At 42.9% G+C, this 18,284-nt stretch overlaps 2 protein-coding genes across 3 annotated transcripts in view; one reads left to right on the forward strand and one right to left on the reverse strand.

Annotated features, from left to right (window-relative positions):
- SEC24B (SEC24 homolog B, COPII coat complex component) overlaps positions 1 to 18,284 on the forward strand; it is a 553,630-nt gene that overhangs the window by 68,312 nt on the left and 467,034 nt on the right. The window lies entirely within an intron of this gene.
- Positions 1,434 to 17,482, reverse strand: LOC128079990 (melanopsin-like). 2 transcript variants are annotated; one of them, XR_008206410.1, is made up of 11 exons: positions 15,865 to 17,482; positions 15,528 to 15,670; positions 13,846 to 13,979; positions 12,345 to 12,548; positions 11,759 to 11,930; positions 10,590 to 10,745; positions 9,656 to 9,763; positions 7,540 to 7,714; positions 5,097 to 5,246; positions 4,538 to 4,624; positions 1,725 to 1,831 (listed from the first exon to the last, which is right to left on the reverse strand). XR_008206410.1 is itself a non-coding variant. In XM_052681773.1 (10 exons), the coding sequence occupies exons 1-10, from the start codon at positions 15,865 to 15,867 to the stop codon at positions 1,442 to 1,444; spliced, it is 1,635 nt and encodes a 544-aa protein (XP_052537733.1). In that variant the 5' UTR covers positions 15,868 to 15,971; the 3' UTR covers positions 1,434 to 1,441. The 2 variants fall into 2 exon arrangements, 1 of the variants encoding a protein (XP_052537733.1); XM_052681773.1 differs by lacking the exon at positions 4,538 to 4,624 and having other exon boundaries at positions 1,434 to 1,831; positions 15,865 to 15,971.

The following is an 18,284-nucleotide window of genomic DNA, read 5'->3' on the forward strand; positions in this document are numbered from 1 at the left end:
AGCAGCAGAAAATAATCAGAGATGGCAGAACCCTACGTTCGACCGAGGATGAAGCCTCCCCTGTTTTTCAGGAACAGAGTCTTTAATGAACATTCTGTTACTCTCTGGCTCAAACCGCACGCTTGGATAGCAGGCCGGCTTCAGAAACTGCGGGTGGGCAAATCCCATGCTGGTCACCGTGCCATGCCACCTGCTAGCTGAGCTGGTCCTCAGTGTAGGAATTTTCTTCAGAACAGTGAGCTGATTGCGGGTGGTTCTGTCCTGATGCTTGGTTCTGGAGGAAAACCTCTGCCTGAGGAACTTCTGCCTTCTCCCAAGATATCCTGCTTTGTAAAGAACAGTGTAGCTCAATTTGTCTACATTTGAAGTTCAGAAACCAAAAGGGAGGGAGAGGAGAACATCTTTTAATAAGGGAAAATGAATAACTACAGAAAGAATGTATTTAGGTCTAAAATGTGAGGAGGATCTTGCAGTCTGAGCTGTAACATAAAAATCACATAAAACACAAAACAAACAATAACCACCATTAAAAGTGCAACTGCAGGTCCTGTAACAAACGATACAGTTTTCTGAAGCTATCTTCCAGGGTGACATCTTACCCACAGGAAGGCTTTCGGAATAGGACCTGCAGAAGACATCCATCTGTGAGGTTTTAGAAGAATCTCTGCTGAAGAAACAAGTGACACATAATGGCTAAAGCTTTATTTTAGTGAATAAATTATAAAGCCAGCTGTGGGTATTCATCCTTTTAAACACAGATTCGTTAGGGTTCATACACATTTTAATCTGCAATGAAAATCTCAACGTGCTCTAAGTGCTGCCAGAGGCGAAATTATATGTTTTGGCATCTAGCACCTTGCGTTTTGACATTCAGGTGATTACGCTACTGCTGAGGGAAAATCCAAAATTTTATCACTGAAGTTTATAAGCGAGCGATCTCCTCCCAGCTACGTGATCAGTCCACGTAATTATGTTTATATAAGAAATTTGAATAAAAGATAGTTTGATCTTCTAGTCATATTACCTCCAGGGCTGGTGGAAAGCTGAGGTCTCGTAGTGCTTACCGTCGCCTCCAGAAGAGAGCTGCCACGTGCAGGTAGCGCAAAAATTCAGCGGCTACCGCTATTTCAGTTCAGTTGTTTTTCCTCCTGCTGGTATCCGTGGTTGCAGATCAAGGTTCAGGGCCTCATGAAGCAGGCAGCCGACTCCGCTAATCCCACTTGATCCTGCTGCCAGATCCTCCAGTGCTGGATCTGAAAGAAAGCTTTTTTTCTGTGCCTGAACTAATCTAGACAAAGACAAATACAAAAGCTGCCTAGTGGCTACCATATAAACATACAAAAAGCCTGATGACCTAATGTACAAGGGTTCGGTTATTTGGTATAACTAAGGAGACAAGATGCCAAGAAAATAACTGCCAGAAAGTTTCCCTTCGATGCACTTATGATAGAAATTTCTCAACAGCTTCGAGGAACTCTGTAGATGAGCTAAGCCCTTCCAAATCCAGCAGATTGTTCTTTTTGTCATGGAAGTGGAATAATTCAGTCTCTTCCTCTTCAGGTTCCTCTTGAAATAGGTTTGTCTCTGAGGTAGGAATGATAATGATTCGAGGGACTGTATTACTAACAATAGAGTCCAAGCCTCCATTATTATGACTTTCTTGAGTTTCCATCTGCGAGGTGTCTGAGCCTGCTTCTAGGCTGATGCTGCCGCTGTTCAAACCGACAGGCAGAGAGGCTGCTCGGAGGGAGCTGGTCACGAGTGCTACGGGGGAGCTGAGGAAGGCTGACGGCCCCAGAACCTTCTCCAGGCAGCTGGATGACAGCGAAACCTAGAGCAGAGGGAAAAGCATCAGTGTCACTGCAAATCAGTACTTGGAATATTCAGTGCTGCTACTCACTACATCAGACGCTCATCCTATTTTCTAAATGGTTGAATCACTGACTACAAAGGAGGAAAATCACAATGCGTTACCATCTACAGCTTGGAAAGCAAAATGTTAAATGAAGCAAAAGAAGATGTGATCAAACACCGGCAAAGACCGACAAGAAAAGAAAACCCCGGTCCCCCTTTACCTCTCTAGCCAGCACACTGCTGTTATTGCCAGCCATTCTGCATAACATATTGTGCTGCAATCTCGTTGCGCAGAGAAAAAAAAACAAAACAAAAAACAAACAGAGAAGATGCATCTGTTTTCACTCAATTTTTGTGGTTTTGCAAGGAAAAGAACGATCAGCCTTTTCAGTGTGTGTTTCTCTGTCAAGCTGGGTGTGAGTTTAAATACCGACACGTACTGCTGCACGATGCCCTACTCTACAGGCACTAATCCTTCACAAATCTCTGCCGATAATGATTTCTTTCCCTGCTGTGCCTTCCCCAGTGCAGAGAATAACAATGTGCTAAAAAACAGTGGTTTCAGTAAACCTGACAGAGAAGAAATGCCTTTTATTTCAAATCAAGACTGTGGAAGAATGAAAGAATAATTTAAAATCCCTCTGGTCTCTGCTGTTTTTAACTGCTTGTGGCTTAGTGGGCGTGACAGCACATTCGCTAGTTTTCCTCTAGACAGGACTTTGCTAGTTGAGCATTGGGATGACCAGCGTGGGCTTGGTTGCAACTCCTGCTGGTTGCAGAGTGGCAAGGAGTGAAGAGAGAACAGATCTTGGCGCTTGTTCCTCTGAGCGACAGCCAATCCCTCGCTGCCCTGCGCTGCCCTGCTGGTGGTGGTCATAGCGGTGCCTGCAGACACTCAGCTTTCTCCACAGCTGAGGCGCTTGTACATGACGGTGTTTAAAAGACCACCAAACAACATTTGTACCTTCCCTTTAGCCCTGTTGTGAGATGACTTCTCCGAGCAGGTGTGAGCCACCTTTCCTCTGTCACAGACATTTCCGGAGGGCACGCCTCCAGGAGGTCAGAGTTGGCAGCCCTCATTTCACGCTGCGTAGTTCCCTTGGTACGCACGCTGGGTGCACAGAGCACGCTTGGCAACTCTCCTTTGAAACCAAGTGTTCCAATCTACCTTATACTTACAACAGATGCCTGCATTTCGATGCTTGCAAAAAGGCCTCCTCACAGCCGTGTTAGGTTTCCCAGTGTCAGCTGACAGGATGTCTGCTACTATTCTAATTGCAATTAGCCGTGGGGTTGCTTGTAACTTTGTGACAGAAAAGGATCCCACGTGTTTCTATGCTTTCTATGCCCCAGACCTGGAACAGCGAATAGTGTTTTACTTACACTTGAGGGACGTTTTTTCTTTCTTTGTGGCTTTGAGGTTATTTTTTTGGTAACTCAGCTGCAAACGCGCATTAAAGAATGACTTCAGTCCATGAAGAGTTTAGAGTTACATGAATTCCTTAGGTGCTGATGAGATGGTCTTATTGAAGAAAAAGTTTAAGATGCTTTTCATAAAACACGCCTCTTGTTTTCCCTGTTTTCTCTATGCCTTCAACAGAATTGGGCTGCTGATGCAGGGCAAGAGAGGTATGCAGGACTTCTGAATCCGTGTCGCTTGCCACCACAACTGAAGCGGAGGCCTAGCACAATCCTTTCACAGCAAGAAGCTATCCTGTGGCAAGAACAAAAAACTGGACACTCCATCCTAAAGTCAGTTTAGGTCAATATTGCCAAAAACGAGTAATTAGCAGCCATGGTGTAGACGGTCCGTGAGACTTGTGTTTGATCTCTTCAGTAATTATTATCCCCAGAGAATAAAAGATGTGCTGAGGCTGCGGTAATTCATCCTATCCCTTGACTTGCGAGGAGTGAGACCTGAAAGCTTTACCTCAGCCTGTCTCACCCGTGGGAAATTTTTTACCAGAACAGAAAGAGGAAGAGGAAGTGCAGAGGGTCGGCAGAATGAGGTTGCTCCTGCTGCCTGCGTAGCACAAGTTTTCACAAAGATGTCAGTTGTGCAGAGTAGAAGCACTTATCTTTCATAGGATCAGGACTTGGCTTAACGTAACAGCTCTGCCACTCCTCCCTGAGAATGAAAAATGCTATGAGGTGCCTGTGCTTTTGCAACGGCACCATCCCTGCTGCACTTCCTACGTTGCTGTTCTCAATCGATGCTACTCACAACAACCACAGGGAAGGACTGAGGTTTCCCAGGACTTGATCTCAAGGAGGCACAGGAAGGAAGTCAGGGCAGATGCATGCAGGAACCGTGCCGTCAGGTGGTTGGAGATTTCTGGAATAGGTTCTGCTTTAAGCTATGCTGTCTCTGCCGCACCGATCTCTACACGTGAGCTGCTCCATGAAAAAGCAGGTGGCACCGTGACCGGTTGTTGGCAGTGTACTGTGTGCCCTAATTCTTTCTTGCTGAAAATACAGCACTGACATAGGCTTGATGTTGTACCTCCCTACAAATATTCATCTTGAAACTGGTTGCACAGCAGTTCCAGAAGCTGACCTACTGCTCCCATCCTTAGCAGTTACGCCGAGAATGGGGAGGGGAGCTCCTCGCAGCATAGCCCCAGACCTCAGAGGTTTGGGTAAGTGGTATAATGCATCCACAGAAGATGCTCTGAGTACTCACCATCTCCTCTTTCAGTGAGGGAAGGGTGGCATCTGCCAGACTCTCCCACCCTTAGGGAGAAATGGGAGTTTCTTTCTCGTCTTCCCCCTCAACAAAAATAAAACATTCAATGTACGCTATAAAAGAACGAAAAAAAGTGGTTTCTATCATGTCAAACTCTGTTTTGGAGGCCTTATATTTTCATGAAAAACGCTTTCACAATGTGATCGTGAAGGTCAGGATAGGAGAAGCCAGAGCTGGGGCAGATGAACATGCAGGGAGACAAAAATTCAGGTTCTTACACAACCCTACCGAATCCTCTTTAATGCGGCTTCAGAGCTGTGAGCTGCTCTTGGCTTTCCAAAAGCAGGCAACATATTGGTGAAAAAAAAAACCCATTACTAGCATTCACTTCAGTTAAAATAAATAAATATAATAGCAAGGATGGAGAGGGCATCGGAATCTCTGTAAATATAGCTGCAGATGAAACAAATGGTCATGGAGAATAAATTATTATTTCTCAGATGACATGCTGCAGCAAGCTTAGCTACTACAATGGAAGAATACTTTTTTTCCTTACCTTTCCTTCGGTTTCTTCACTGCAGCTATAGGTCTCTGGGAGCAGGTCTGTCTTCTCCTGTCTCAGGCTTGCTGAGAAGGAATGACTTCGGCGAGGCTGCAGTTTCGCGTGAGCTGGCTCTACCGGGTCAAGCTCTACGTCGCTCCAATTCTAATAAAAAATAGTGACAGATTTCAGAAATTTACACCTTTTCTCAAACTTTAAGTTCTCCAACTTGAGAAGAAGCCTTATGCTGTATGCTTAGAGACAACAGTCACTCTAACACATCTCACACTCCAAACTCTCGTGAGGAGAGACTTGATTTTTTATTTTCTCGCTTACCCTGGACTTCTTTCCTGAAGTAAACAAACAAACAAACAAACATACAAACTTTGAAAACAGATTAAATCATCTTTCATCATTTCAACAATAAGTTATTCGTCCTTCTTTTATCTCATTGCTTGTACTGTGATTACAATTGCTTAGCTGGTATCTGAAGACGGGCTCACATTATCTAAACAAATGCAGTCAATGTGCTTAACATGCTTTATGGCATTCCGTGTGACCCTTGGCTGGTCCAGAACCACGGACGCACGCACGTCTAAACTGCCACTTGTGTATGTCCCAGCTGGATGCTCAAACACCAAGGATTTCTTCAGTTCCACAGGCCCAGTTCTTCTCCAAAATATCATTCGTGTTTGTTAGGGGCCCTGAGCGGGCCCTGCATAAATTTACCAAAAACCACAACTGCAGTGGAGCAGAACAATGATTTTGTAGTCAGGCTGTTCCATTCATAGGGTTGGGCCATCCATCATACCTAACTTTGCTGTGCCTTCTTGATAGTGTCACTATGATGAAATTGGTCTACTATCTTCCACACCACCTTTTAGATAGCGATAGACAGACCGGTCTCCACACAAGTAGGAAGCTAGCACGTAATTCCACTGCGTTATCTTGCTCATAATACATACAGATATTGTTGCCTCAAATATATTGTCTCTCTGCAAAGACATATGCTCAGCACACAGCAAAGCAGCGGTGGGAACAGCTGCAGATTTTATGGTACTGATAGTGTCATTCCTGCCTATCAGTACATTATTGGAGCATTCCAAAATTTCACTCCGTGCCGTTGTCACGCGCTGGTTGTTGAGCTTAGCTTGAATTTCAGCAGCTGCTCTTTCAGCTGTAAACCATATAGCTGCACTGAGTTGTCACTGTAGGCACGATTACCTTTGGCACTGCCAGCTCGGCACAGAAGAGCCCTGCTCATAACGAATGGCAACTGTTTTGTCTGAGATCTTTAAGCAAAAGCTGAAGACTCTTATCTGCACCATCCCATCTCTTTAAACATCAGCCCCAACCGAACACACACAAACCGAGCAGTGATCAAAAGCAAAAAAAAATCAAATCAGGACATGTGTGACCAGTGGTCTGAACGTGTAAACCCACAGGTGCTCAGAACATTGTCACGTTAAGAGAAGTATGCCATCCATGCTGGTTTCCTGGTGGTCCTAGGTTCATTTCCAAATCAAGAATGCTGGTCTTCCACAAATCGTCCAACACTTACGATTTCTTTAAAATGTGGCACCCTGGTCTGACTCTCAGTGACAGCCTGACAGCCCCTTGGAAGCAGCAGCAGTTTGCAGGATGCAGCAGATAAATAGCTTCTTCCTCCTCACTCAGAAAGCTACCACTTGGCTCAGAAGAAGAGCCTGCAGCTTGCTGCTCAGCCCGTCGTGGGAATTTATACCTTTGTAGAAGGTTACAAGCCTCTCACGAGACCTGCTTCCCATTTAATTCTGTTTGGTCAGAAAAGTGATAAACGCCTCACGCAGAGATTCTTTTCTCCTGAACTGTAACTTGCATGCCATGTTACCTCTGTCCCGTGACTTTTTCCTGCCAAATGCCCACGCACTGTAGGTAGCTATACTCAGCCAGTCCACCAGCTTTACCAAGACTTAAGGTACAGTGTTTGCAGAACACTGCAGCTGGTTCCAGGTGCAGAAGGCTTTCAGTCCTCCTGGTGAAGAAAAACCTAAACCTAAAAGCTTACTACAGAAAGTGGACTTCCTGCAAAACAATAGGACACTGTTGGATAGGTGAGAAATCTTTGCTGGGAGGTGATTTTCCTGCTCTCCTCCTCCCAGAGCCACCTGATTAGAAGGCAACTAGTTGGTGACTTGGAGGTGCCTGACAATGGCTCTTTTTAATTAGCCCTGAGCTCAAACATCCATGCTACAAGTAAGCATCTGAATTGCTCAGATAGGCCAGCTTCTACGTTTGTCCTGATCAAAACTCGTCACGCTTGAATTCCCACCAAAGTTCGGGAGAAATTGCCTCACATATCCAAAACAATTTAGCTAGAACAATCCTCTTTTCCATACTTTAATTTTAATAGCAATTTATTCTGGGAGTTGGAGAGATACTATACTCCCTTTGCTTGATGGAAACAAGAAAAACTTACAGCTTCTCCAGTGGAAACTGATGAAACACAAGCGTTCTTGGTCCTTCCGGCAAGAGACTGGTGGCTGGAGAGAGAGGTCCTGAATGATGATTCATTTATGGACCCCCTCAGGAGATCATTCTTTGATACTCGTATTAGGAACCTCAGGCAGGGAACAGCATTGTGGATGGTTTTCCTGAAGGAAAATGGGTGAAGAGAAAGACAAACTATGTAACAATACACCGATGAATGGATTTGAAAATCATGCAATGACGGCACTTAATCACACATGGAAATAACGCGGTACAGCTAGTGGAAAGGACTCAACTGAAAGTCCAAAAGGAAAACAGCAGTTGGTTTCAGGGCCTTCTATCAAAACGCTCGTGGAAGAGCTGCGCAGATGGGTAGTAAGAACTGAAACTAGCTTGGAAAACACCATCGCTTCCAACTTATTTGAAAGATTAACTCAGAAAAATTTCAAGCTGCCTTAGACAAAAGTCTGTGTGCTAAAGCAGATGAGAAGTGAAAAAGTAGAAGAGTAGAAGAGCGTAGGGGTCCTGGTGGCCAGGTGTGATCTTATGGCCAAAAAGACCAATGCTAACCTAGGATACATTAAAACGAGCCTGGCCAGCAGCAGGTCAAAGGAGATTATCCATCGAGGAGGCCCAGAGACAGAACAAGGGGCAAAGAGGAAATCCTTTGAAATTCTTTACTGTGAGGGTATCAGACTTCGTTCTCTGCCTGTGCCACGGTAGCTCCGATAAACTCCTGTCAGAAGTCAACACCTCATTCTGCTTTACTCATGCCTAGTGAAGAAGCATGACCAAAGCTCCAAATAGCAAAAATCTGGTTTATTCAGTAAACAATGTCTAGAGTAAAGGTTATACAGCTACATCCCTCCCAACCTTGCATGAAGCAGAGAAGCCACAGTTTTCCCTACACAGTGCCAGCTGACCGAGTTTCTCACCGCTTCCAAGGACGTGGAAGGACGCAGGGTGATGCCAGCCAGAGTGCTGCCTTTGGTGCAACACCTCTACAGTGCCACCTAATCCGTCATATCAGACCAGGAGATGAAGCTAATACAGAATATACCTGAACGAGTTAAGAAGATAGGTGTAGGGAAAATAACAGATGCATAGGACATATTTCAATGGGAAATGTATAACGTATCGGCTCTACACTGAGGCATAAGACAAGATGTTGTATAATCTTGATTCTGACAAACATTTTACCAGCTGAGCTGTTGGCAAAGTCATTTCTGTTTTAAAGCTGCTCTCTTGATTCATCACAAGGGAGGCAACATCACTCCTTTTTCTGACTGAATGACACCCACGTCTATAAAACATCTCCACAGTATCTGCGTAAACACTTCTGTTATTGATATGCCTTGAAATATAAAATAGGAAGTAGGAGGAAAAAAAGGGGAGGATTTTGAGAGAGTCTCTGAAACGCCGTGCTGGCACTAGCCTTTTTCTTAATACAGCTATACATGGATAAAAGTCAACACTGGCAGGAAAAAGACTAACTGAAGCACTTCACTGAACAGTATCTGATCTGAAAACACATGTAAAACTAAAGTGAAGAATCACTGAATGCAATATCTTTTTGGTCAGAACAATAATACCAGGCTTAGAATATGACAGCCATCCATGCATTTCTTCTCACTACGCTTCTGCGGCACACTGAATACTAGTCATTCTCTTATTCTAAGCTCAAATATGAAACAACTTTCTAAAACTAAGATAGACTCTGTTGTCTTGGAGGACGCAAATGTCTTAGTTACGATAGTAGGTATTTCAAACAAACGCTCCTGGACTTATTTCCGTCAGCCTCGTAGAAAGGTTTACAACACACCTTCATTTGTCGGACATTCAAAACAACAGACTCTCTGCTCTACAGCTCCGCGATCAGTTTCGGGCAGCGTACAGACGACCCGCCATGCCACCTAGTGGCCTTCCTACCTTTATCACCACGGATTCCTTCCTTTCGAGATTAATCGCTGCCTTTCGCAGAACATACGCTTTGAAGGAAGCGCAGGAAAATCTAGTGACATACTGAATAGCGGTTCTTGTTCATTCATTTTTAAAAACACTTTGTCTCCTGTGGAGTTGTACACATACCTATATGCTTACTGTACCTGTATCTTGGGTGAATTATTGCGTATATGATGGGGTTGTAGATTGCAGAGGCTTTAGCAATAACGGCTGGCACAGATTTGGAATACGGCGTCAGAGTGTTTCCTCGGCTATAAAAAAGGAAAACTCATTACGCTAGAGCTATGTCATTAACGTTAAACCACTGAAACCTGTTCTGTTTAACCGTTTTTGTTTTGAGGTCTCATGATAACAAACGCTGCTAAGAAGTTAAATTTGTTCGAACACGCTCTGCTCGGATCAAAGGCTTGGTTTTGACAGTGCGTACTTGGTTTCATTTATTTGGAAAGAATGACAGACATGCAAATAGAATCAATTATCGATTTGAGACTGACCAAGAACACTGCTGGTTCCTGTTCAGATCAGCATCGACCAGCACCCCCCAGGACTGTTTCTTCTACACAGTCTGCCAGCCACTCTGCCCCAAGCCTGTAGTGGTGCCTGCCGTTGTTGTGGCCAAAGTACAGGACCCGCCTCTAGGTCCTATTGAACTTCATCCCGCTGGCCTCAGCCCAGCAATCCAGCTTGCCCAGAACCCTCTGTAGGTCCTCCCTATCCCCAGGCAGATCGATGCTTCCCCCCAGCTTAGTGTCATCTCCAAACTTACTGGGAGTGCACTCAGTGCCTTCATCCAGATCATCAACAAAGATATTGAACAGGACAGGCCCCCAGTACCAACCCCTGGGGAACTAAGTTATGGCTCTGAGGGACGCGGTGCAGTGATGGGGCTCTGTGGGACATGTTGATGGATGGACTTGAAGATCTTGGAAGGTCTTTTCCAACCTAATATGATTCTACAATTCCGTGAAGGGCACAGAGTCACCACTAATTACCAATCATTTAAAACCCTTCCAAAAGACAACACTAATCATGTTTATGTTTTGGTATAAGTACTCTTTGGATTATGTTTTCACTTACCCTGCCCAGGCAATCAAAGTGACGCAAGCATATGGAGACCAGGATAAGACATACACAATGATGACCACAAATGCAATTTTTGCCAGTTTCCATTCATTCTTCATGGACTGAGAGAGGAAGGATTTGCGGCTGCAGGACCCAAGCTTTTGGACATCTCTATTAAGGGAAAAAAAAATACAGATATACAAAGTAAGAGAATGAAGGAGCAAAGTTCAATGTCTTTAGAACATTCTCAGTGGCGCACAATAACAAAGCAGACTTCATTTTTCCTGCTCTCGCTCTTCCTTTGTCCTCTGATAGCTACAAATCTAGAAGGTAATTCATGCTGTACAATATTCCCAGACATTTTGCTCAGGCTCGGTCTGACAGTGGGATCGAAGCAGAGGGACCATTGGGACTACAGAACAGGACTGCCAAATCTTTACCCTGACGTACAGAGGATAAAGAATTGCGTATCCCCTGACCTTCATTGTACTCAGAGATGGAGCAAGCAAAAGCACAACTTTGAGCAAAAATCCAATGAACAAATTAAGGGAAACAACTGGACGAAATGAAATGTCTTTGTAGATCTAGTAACCTGCTGAATTTTCTCTTCATCTCTACAAATATGGACTAAAACTGTCAGAGGGGAAAAGAAAACAAAAACCCCAAAACAACAAACATGCTTGAACCATGAGGTTTTTGGGATACTCGCTTGAACAATGAGGTTTGTGGGATACTTGCTTTAAATAAAGCTGTCAAAAAATACAAGGACTGTTATGTTCACAGAGCAGCTCACAGGCAGATGATGGTCCCATTATTACACAGTATTTATTGCCTCTCAGAGCTGAAAATCTTTCTGTAATACACAAGCATCCCATTCCTCATATCGCAAATCTGAAAGAAATAATCGGAACTATCAAATTATCTGAAGTATTATTATTTAACACACTTTGGGCTCAGATTACAACAATCTGGGACTACTTTGTCTCCTACTCCAAAATGCAAACAATCCTTCCCAGTTTTCACGTTGGCAGAAATATTTCTCTAGTTACAGCAGTTAATGACCACACGCTTTATTTCTGCTTTCGATGGAGATTAATTTTAGATTTATCTGCAGATAAAGATTTTGAGAAATTGCTCTAAATCAATGAAAAACTAGTTTCACATATTTTGGTTACACTGCTTACCTGCCAGTACTTCTTATGGCCAAGAACATAAATAAATAGCAATGGAATATTATTATCAGTGGAATAAAAAATACGCAGCAGCATAAAATCATGGTGTAACTTCTGTTTGCAGGGGAGTATGTTACATAGTCCCATGTACAGGATATCATCAAGCCCTCAGGCACGTAGGAACCTATGAAATACATGGAATACGTTATTTGCACAGATGACCAAAACTTGCACAGTTACCAATCTAACAACAGAGTGATTAAAACAAATGCCATGCTGCACGGATAGCCTTTGAGAGACGTGTCAGCTGCGTTATACTCAAGTGCACACATGGAGAGGAGGTCCTGATTGCTGACTATCATACGCACCTAACACCCAATCTGCAACTTAGTCACCTTGAACACAACCCAGGGCAAAACAAACGACCCAGGGTACTGCGCTGTCGTAGGCACAGATAATACTATATGACCATAAACCATCAGGCAGTAGCCATGCATCCATTCAGAAATTTCCCTAATCGTCATTTTTTCATACCCTGAACAAGGCAAAAGTAGACTGCACTGAGAATGCTGGAAGAAAGAGCGAGCAGACAACATACTCCACCCAAGGAGTGGGGCCACGCTCCACCCCAGCGAGTACAGCCACACAGCGGCAATGATCTGCACGGTGCGCTTCTTGGAGGTCCACTGGATGGAGCGCAGGGGCTTGGTGATCACCAAGTAGCGGTCAACAGAAATAGCTAGCAGAGTCATCATCGAGGTTATTCCAAAGAGCGCCCCACAGAAAGCGTACAAGTCACAACCTGAAGCAGAAAATAGCAATGTCAGGGTTTTGTTTGTTGTTGTTGTTGTTTTTTCTTAAACATGTGTTTGTTTTCTCTCACAGCCTGATCTTACAAATTCCCACGCACAGCTTTTGTCTTTGCGTCTCCTCTTTAAAAGAAACAAAAAATCAGAAATCCAGCCCAGGGCTATTCTCCCATTAGAATAATGGGATTATTCTTAGCCTTGCAATTGCATAATTAAATGTTCATTCGTAACAGTGCACATGCAAATAAAAGACAAAGAAACATATGTATAAACAAGTCCTACTCTCCACCGTGGACTGTCGCTGGAAACATGTCAATGGAAAACTGCCTCAAAGAAAATCCAATCTAATTAGGGTTACATTTTCCTGGACTGTTGCCCAATATATTGATCTTAACAGGGGGCAGCAGATATCTACATACTAATGACAAATGGATACCTCAAAAAATGTTGCAGCCTAGGATACTATTGGCCTTCCATTCTGCAAGTGGATGCTGCAAGCTTTTAGTCTACCAGAACTCAGCAGTTCCGGTTCTTAGACCAGAGTTCTTCTCCACAGGGCTGCTCTCAGTGAATTCTTCTCCCAGTCTGAACACATACTGGAATGGACCCAACCGAAGGGCTATACTTCGTTCTTGGTGTTGTTGAACCTCAGTAGGTTCCCAGATGCAGTCCTCAAGCCTGTCTGTTGTATCAATTGCACCGCTCAGCTTAGTGCTGTAGCAAACCTGTTGAGGGTGCACTGGATCTCTATGCCTATGTCATTAAAAAAGGTGTTGAAGACCAGCAGTCCCAAGATGAACCCCTGGAAGACGCCAATTATGACTGGCCTCCACCTGGACGTGAAGCTCTTGGCCGCAACCTGCAACTGTCCAGACAGTTCTTTGTCCACTGTACAGTCCTTCCAAATCACTACATTTCCGTAATTAAATGTGTGATCCTAGGAACACATTAATTGATACCAATGTACTTTTCTAAATATTAACTCCTTCTTAAACTAATAAGAATACTTATAATTAAAAGAAAACTTTCTTATCCATCTTTAGCCATGACATTCGCCCTCAGAAGCTAAATGGCCATCATTACATGTTGTTGACTTTTTTTTGTAAGCTGACACGGAGAAATAGATTGTTACACAAAACATGTCATCACATGGATAGATCATGTCAAAAACCTAGGCTGTAATTCCAGAGTTCTGAGATGCTGTCTCCATTCCATGAGCCAATATTACTAGCGCTAAAATACATTAAAGACAGTAGAGCTAGTGAAAGATAAAGTGGTCTCAGAAAGTACCTATATCTCCGAGGATCCACTCTCTGTGCAAGCTGTTGATAAAGCATACGGGGGCCTGAGAAGCTGACATCAAGAAGTCGCTCACAGCCAAGTTCATTATAAAGAAGTTCTGGGGTGTCCTCAACTTCTTGTTGCTTAAGAACAGATGAGAAATGCATCGCTTGAAATAGGCCAAATGAACAAACAGCCATCTTAATTGTTTCACTTACTAGCATAAACGGTCTCCAGGTGGCAATGAGCAGTTATTCTCATTCAGTGAATTGCCAACCATCAATCAATTACCACAGCAAAAAATGCATTGTTTCAAAATGATGACTAACAAAGGCAGGGAAGGATAAAAGAAGTCCTTTCTCTTCAACAGAGGAAGAATTTCATCTATCCTTAAACACATGATTTTGCTCAAGAGAAGAGCAATCTGCCTCTTTCCTTGATTCCCTGTATAAGCACCAACAAGCGTGTGCCACCCAGGGCAAGATTAGTCTCTGACGTTGAAAACTGTGCTTCAGGTAACCTGTAGTTTTGATCCCCTAGGAGTCCTTCAGCTGGCATTTGAGACTGCCCTTATCTCTAGCTAAGGGGAATACAAACACTGTTAACATAATAAAGAACCCCTCTCTTCCGCTTTGCGTTTTCTGTTTGAAGTGCTTCTTTCCGCTGATTAAAAAGTACAATAAATTAACTCATGAATTTGTCTTTCCTCTACCTCACAGCTGGCACTTCTGATGGATATGCTGAGAAGGTGTAATGCTGAACTGCTAGCCCTCAAAGTGAAACGCTGTTTTGGTTGCGCAGCTAAATTAAGAACTTTGACACCTAGAACTTGAATTCAGGAAGACAGAATACAGAAAGAGCTGACTACTCATTTTCTTCTAGATAAAGGCAACAAACAGGCTTTTATAAATAACTTAGTTCTCGAAAACTGCATGGAGCAATTTTAAATGGCTTGAAATAAATTTCCAGAGTGCTTCATTCAGTCTATCAATTGAAGCCACTCTGATGTGCTCTCTGTGTGATATTGTATAGTAATATTTGCAACTAATGTGAATGCCTTTCTTCCTATTAACAAATAGCAATGCTGGAATTTCCAGCATCGTAACATGGACTAGAATGTGGCTTTTCTTTTTTTTTTTTTGTGAGATTTTTGCGTACTCTAGATGCAGTAGCTTCAACCATCTATGACACTGTCAGAATCCCAGAAAGCGTACAAGCTGACAGAAATCCTATGATCTGCCTGAAGCAGGGAACACGCTGATGGCATGAGCTGATGGCATTAGGGTAGCACATTGCTTCCATGGTTTTTCTAAGATAAACTGGGCTGATGGGAACCTCATTCTTAGTTATTGTCAGCAAAATCTACAAAGGGAGTGAAGAAGTTTGCAACAGAGGGGCTGATGTTTCTATTATCAAAATTATTAAACATTTCCTTACATTTTGCTTGGAATTATTACTAAGTCAAGGCTCTATGTGCTTTTTTTCCCCAACTTTTTTGTAGAATCCCCAAAACACAAGGAATTTACACAGGAGCACATTGGTGACGTGCATGGATGTATACGAGGTGTATGCATCTGATATAAACAGCTTTTTCTTGAAGTTCTAACTCAAGAAGAAATCCATGCATAATATCTTCACAGAGATGCATACAAACTAGAAGGCAAGCTGAGAAAGGAAAGAAATCTGGGTACCTGTAGAAAGCGTAGAGAACTAGGAGGTTTCCTATGATGCCGATGGAGCCGATCACAAGAACGCACGTCCCTATCGTGTAAAGAACATGGTCTGGGACCTCTGACTTGGTCACAGAGTGTGGCTGGGTGCCCGCTTTCACATCCTGGATGGAAAACAAAGGAAAGGAGAACTGAGAACATTCAGTACACGCATTCCTGGAAACACTTGCTTAGCATGTTGAACACACACGCACACACTTCTGTGTGTGTTAATCAAATTAAAATCAAGTTTCTCTCAGGTATCCTTCATTACATTTTTAAACCTGAGAGGAAACTCACAAAAGAACAACTGACTTACCATAATGTAAACACCGGGAAATCGTCATGGGAAAGGCAGGAGATCAGAGGAACGACACAGCAGCAATAGCAATACCTCTGCAAGTACAAATAAATTAGCTAGTCTCGACAACCATTTCACTGTCCTTTAACACCAACGCGTGAAGGAAAAAAAAGAAACAAACAACAAACACAGCTAACAGCCTATGTATTTTTTGAAACCAATTCAACCAACCACTGGCTAAATGAAGTAACAGAGCAGCCTACGGCAAATCCACTCCGCTCTCATCAGCATCATTGATGAGCAGATGCTGAATCATTAGCCTGATGGCAACTCATATTTACCAAGGCAGGTAAACAACCTTCTAGATGACAAATGCTGCTTATCTAAATATATTGAAGGGGCTGCTTGGAAATGATGACAGCAGCTTTTTCTCTGCAGTTGCTGGCTCCTAAAATTTCTCACACCGCTTTTTATTCTTTCTGCTACTTCCTCACTTACCTATGAGGTGCACATATAACAGTTTCTTCTTTGCACAAAAGCACTCTTCTAGCCATAGGCGTTACCACGATAACTGTGTGATGCTACTGATGTGCTCCTGGGGGCACCCTGCTTTCAGCAATAAGGAGTGAAGCGCATAGCACATGTTAAACATCCATAAAATAGTAGCTCCGGAGTAGAAACAGTGGGAACAAAGCCCATGGGACTAAAACAGTATCTTAAAAAGTACAAAAGCTACGGCTGCAAAGCTGAAAGCAGAATTCAAGATCTCTGCGTGGTCTGCTAGATTCTACCCATAAAAGGACAGCCTCCTACAAAGTGGCACTGCACCAAAGATAGCATTCATGTAGGAGAAGAAACTAATGAAAGGGATCATCTTCTGATTCTGACTGCAGTGGTAGGTCTTAGCCATTCCCAGCAGTCCAGCAGCTAGAAAAATCATTTCTCTGTGTTGCTTTCACTCTTAAAATGAGGTGTGAGACCTAGCACCGTTAGGAAAAGTGGTTCGGTGGAAAAACGTAATAGTGATGTTCAGTGACACCAAGAACAATTGGGTCCGGGCTTTCAGAGCTGAGTAGCCTGAGTCATTTCAGGGCTGAAAAACATCTGTGACAAACATCTACAGAAACATCTGTGACAAACTCCACTCTTCTTCCCTCAAACCTCATCTCCTTAACAATGGGTGCATTGAATCAGAACCCTGCCTTATTCGTGGCAGCGTGCACCGAAGAGGCTAAATCATGCGAGAAAGCGCGACTTCTCTTTTTTCTTCCTTTTCCTGTGATCTAATAACGATGCTCAGGATTTAACCCTATGCAGAAGGATATGATGCAGAAGGGTAGGATACAGAATGATATGCTTCAGAGCAAGTAGAACTTGCCTGTCATACACATTAAGCTTTACTTCGGCGTACTGGGAATGCACTGATACGGAAATTCACTTGAGAAACACCCAAAGGGAGCCCTCCTTTTCTTTCTGCCTAGAGAACCAACTTGGATGCTTTGACTCCCTTTATTTCATTATCATGATGAGCTCTGTCAGAAGCTGGAAAGCAGCATAATTTGTAAACTCTGCTAATAGTTTGTAAACTCTTGATGACAAGACAAAATGTGAACTACCGAAGCTTACAGATTGGAATCTGGAAGGCAGTAAATACTGGAGGTAACTCAAAATCTGAGATCTCAGTAAGCCTTAAGGGGAGGCATTGTTTAGGTAAACACAAGCTTTGGAGAAGTTACCCTGCCTACAGAAAAGTCTCTACGACGCCACAGCTGCTTTTTATTTTTATTTTTTAAGTTTGTTAACCTCAGTGATAGCAACACTGAATGAGAAGAGGACTACTAATTCAATCTGTCAGTGCTGCCCTGATGTAGCAGCACAAAGCATGCATCCAGCTGTATGGGGAGATGAAAAGGGAAAACCATTTATAACACTGGAATACAAATCTAACAAGATAGATGTACTGATATATATGCACATATACTTTTTCTCAACAGTAATTTCATCACACTAGTGAAAATCCCCTAAATAAAAGAGGCAAAAATGATTCAAATGATCCCAAAGCTAATCACATATTTCACTGATTTGGCGTAATCCCACAAAATAAAATGTTAAGAATAACTATTCAAACACATGTAAGTCTGAGAATTTAAACTGTACTTTGCTCAACAAACATTCCTTTTCTAATATAAATCCCTTCTCAATACAGAATAAATAAACAGGAGGAAAACAAAAGCATCATCAAGGATTTAGGATATCTAAATAGAAGCTTTTTCTCTTTTCCCACGACACCATCTCTGACATACACGTTAATTTTGATTAACAAGCTATATAATTCCCACGTAAATATTTACTATATGAAGATTAGGACTACAAATACATTTCAAAAACAAAAAAATTGAGGCCCTGGTGATGTGCTGTAATGAGAAGCTGATTTTATT

This window comes from Tympanuchus pallidicinctus, unplaced genomic scaffold (assembly GCF_026119805.1).
Source record: "Tympanuchus pallidicinctus isolate F22 unplaced genomic scaffold, pur_lepc_1.0 scaffold2, whole genome shotgun sequence".
Taxonomy (NCBI): Eukaryota; Metazoa; Chordata; class Aves; order Galliformes; family Phasianidae; genus Tympanuchus; species Tympanuchus pallidicinctus.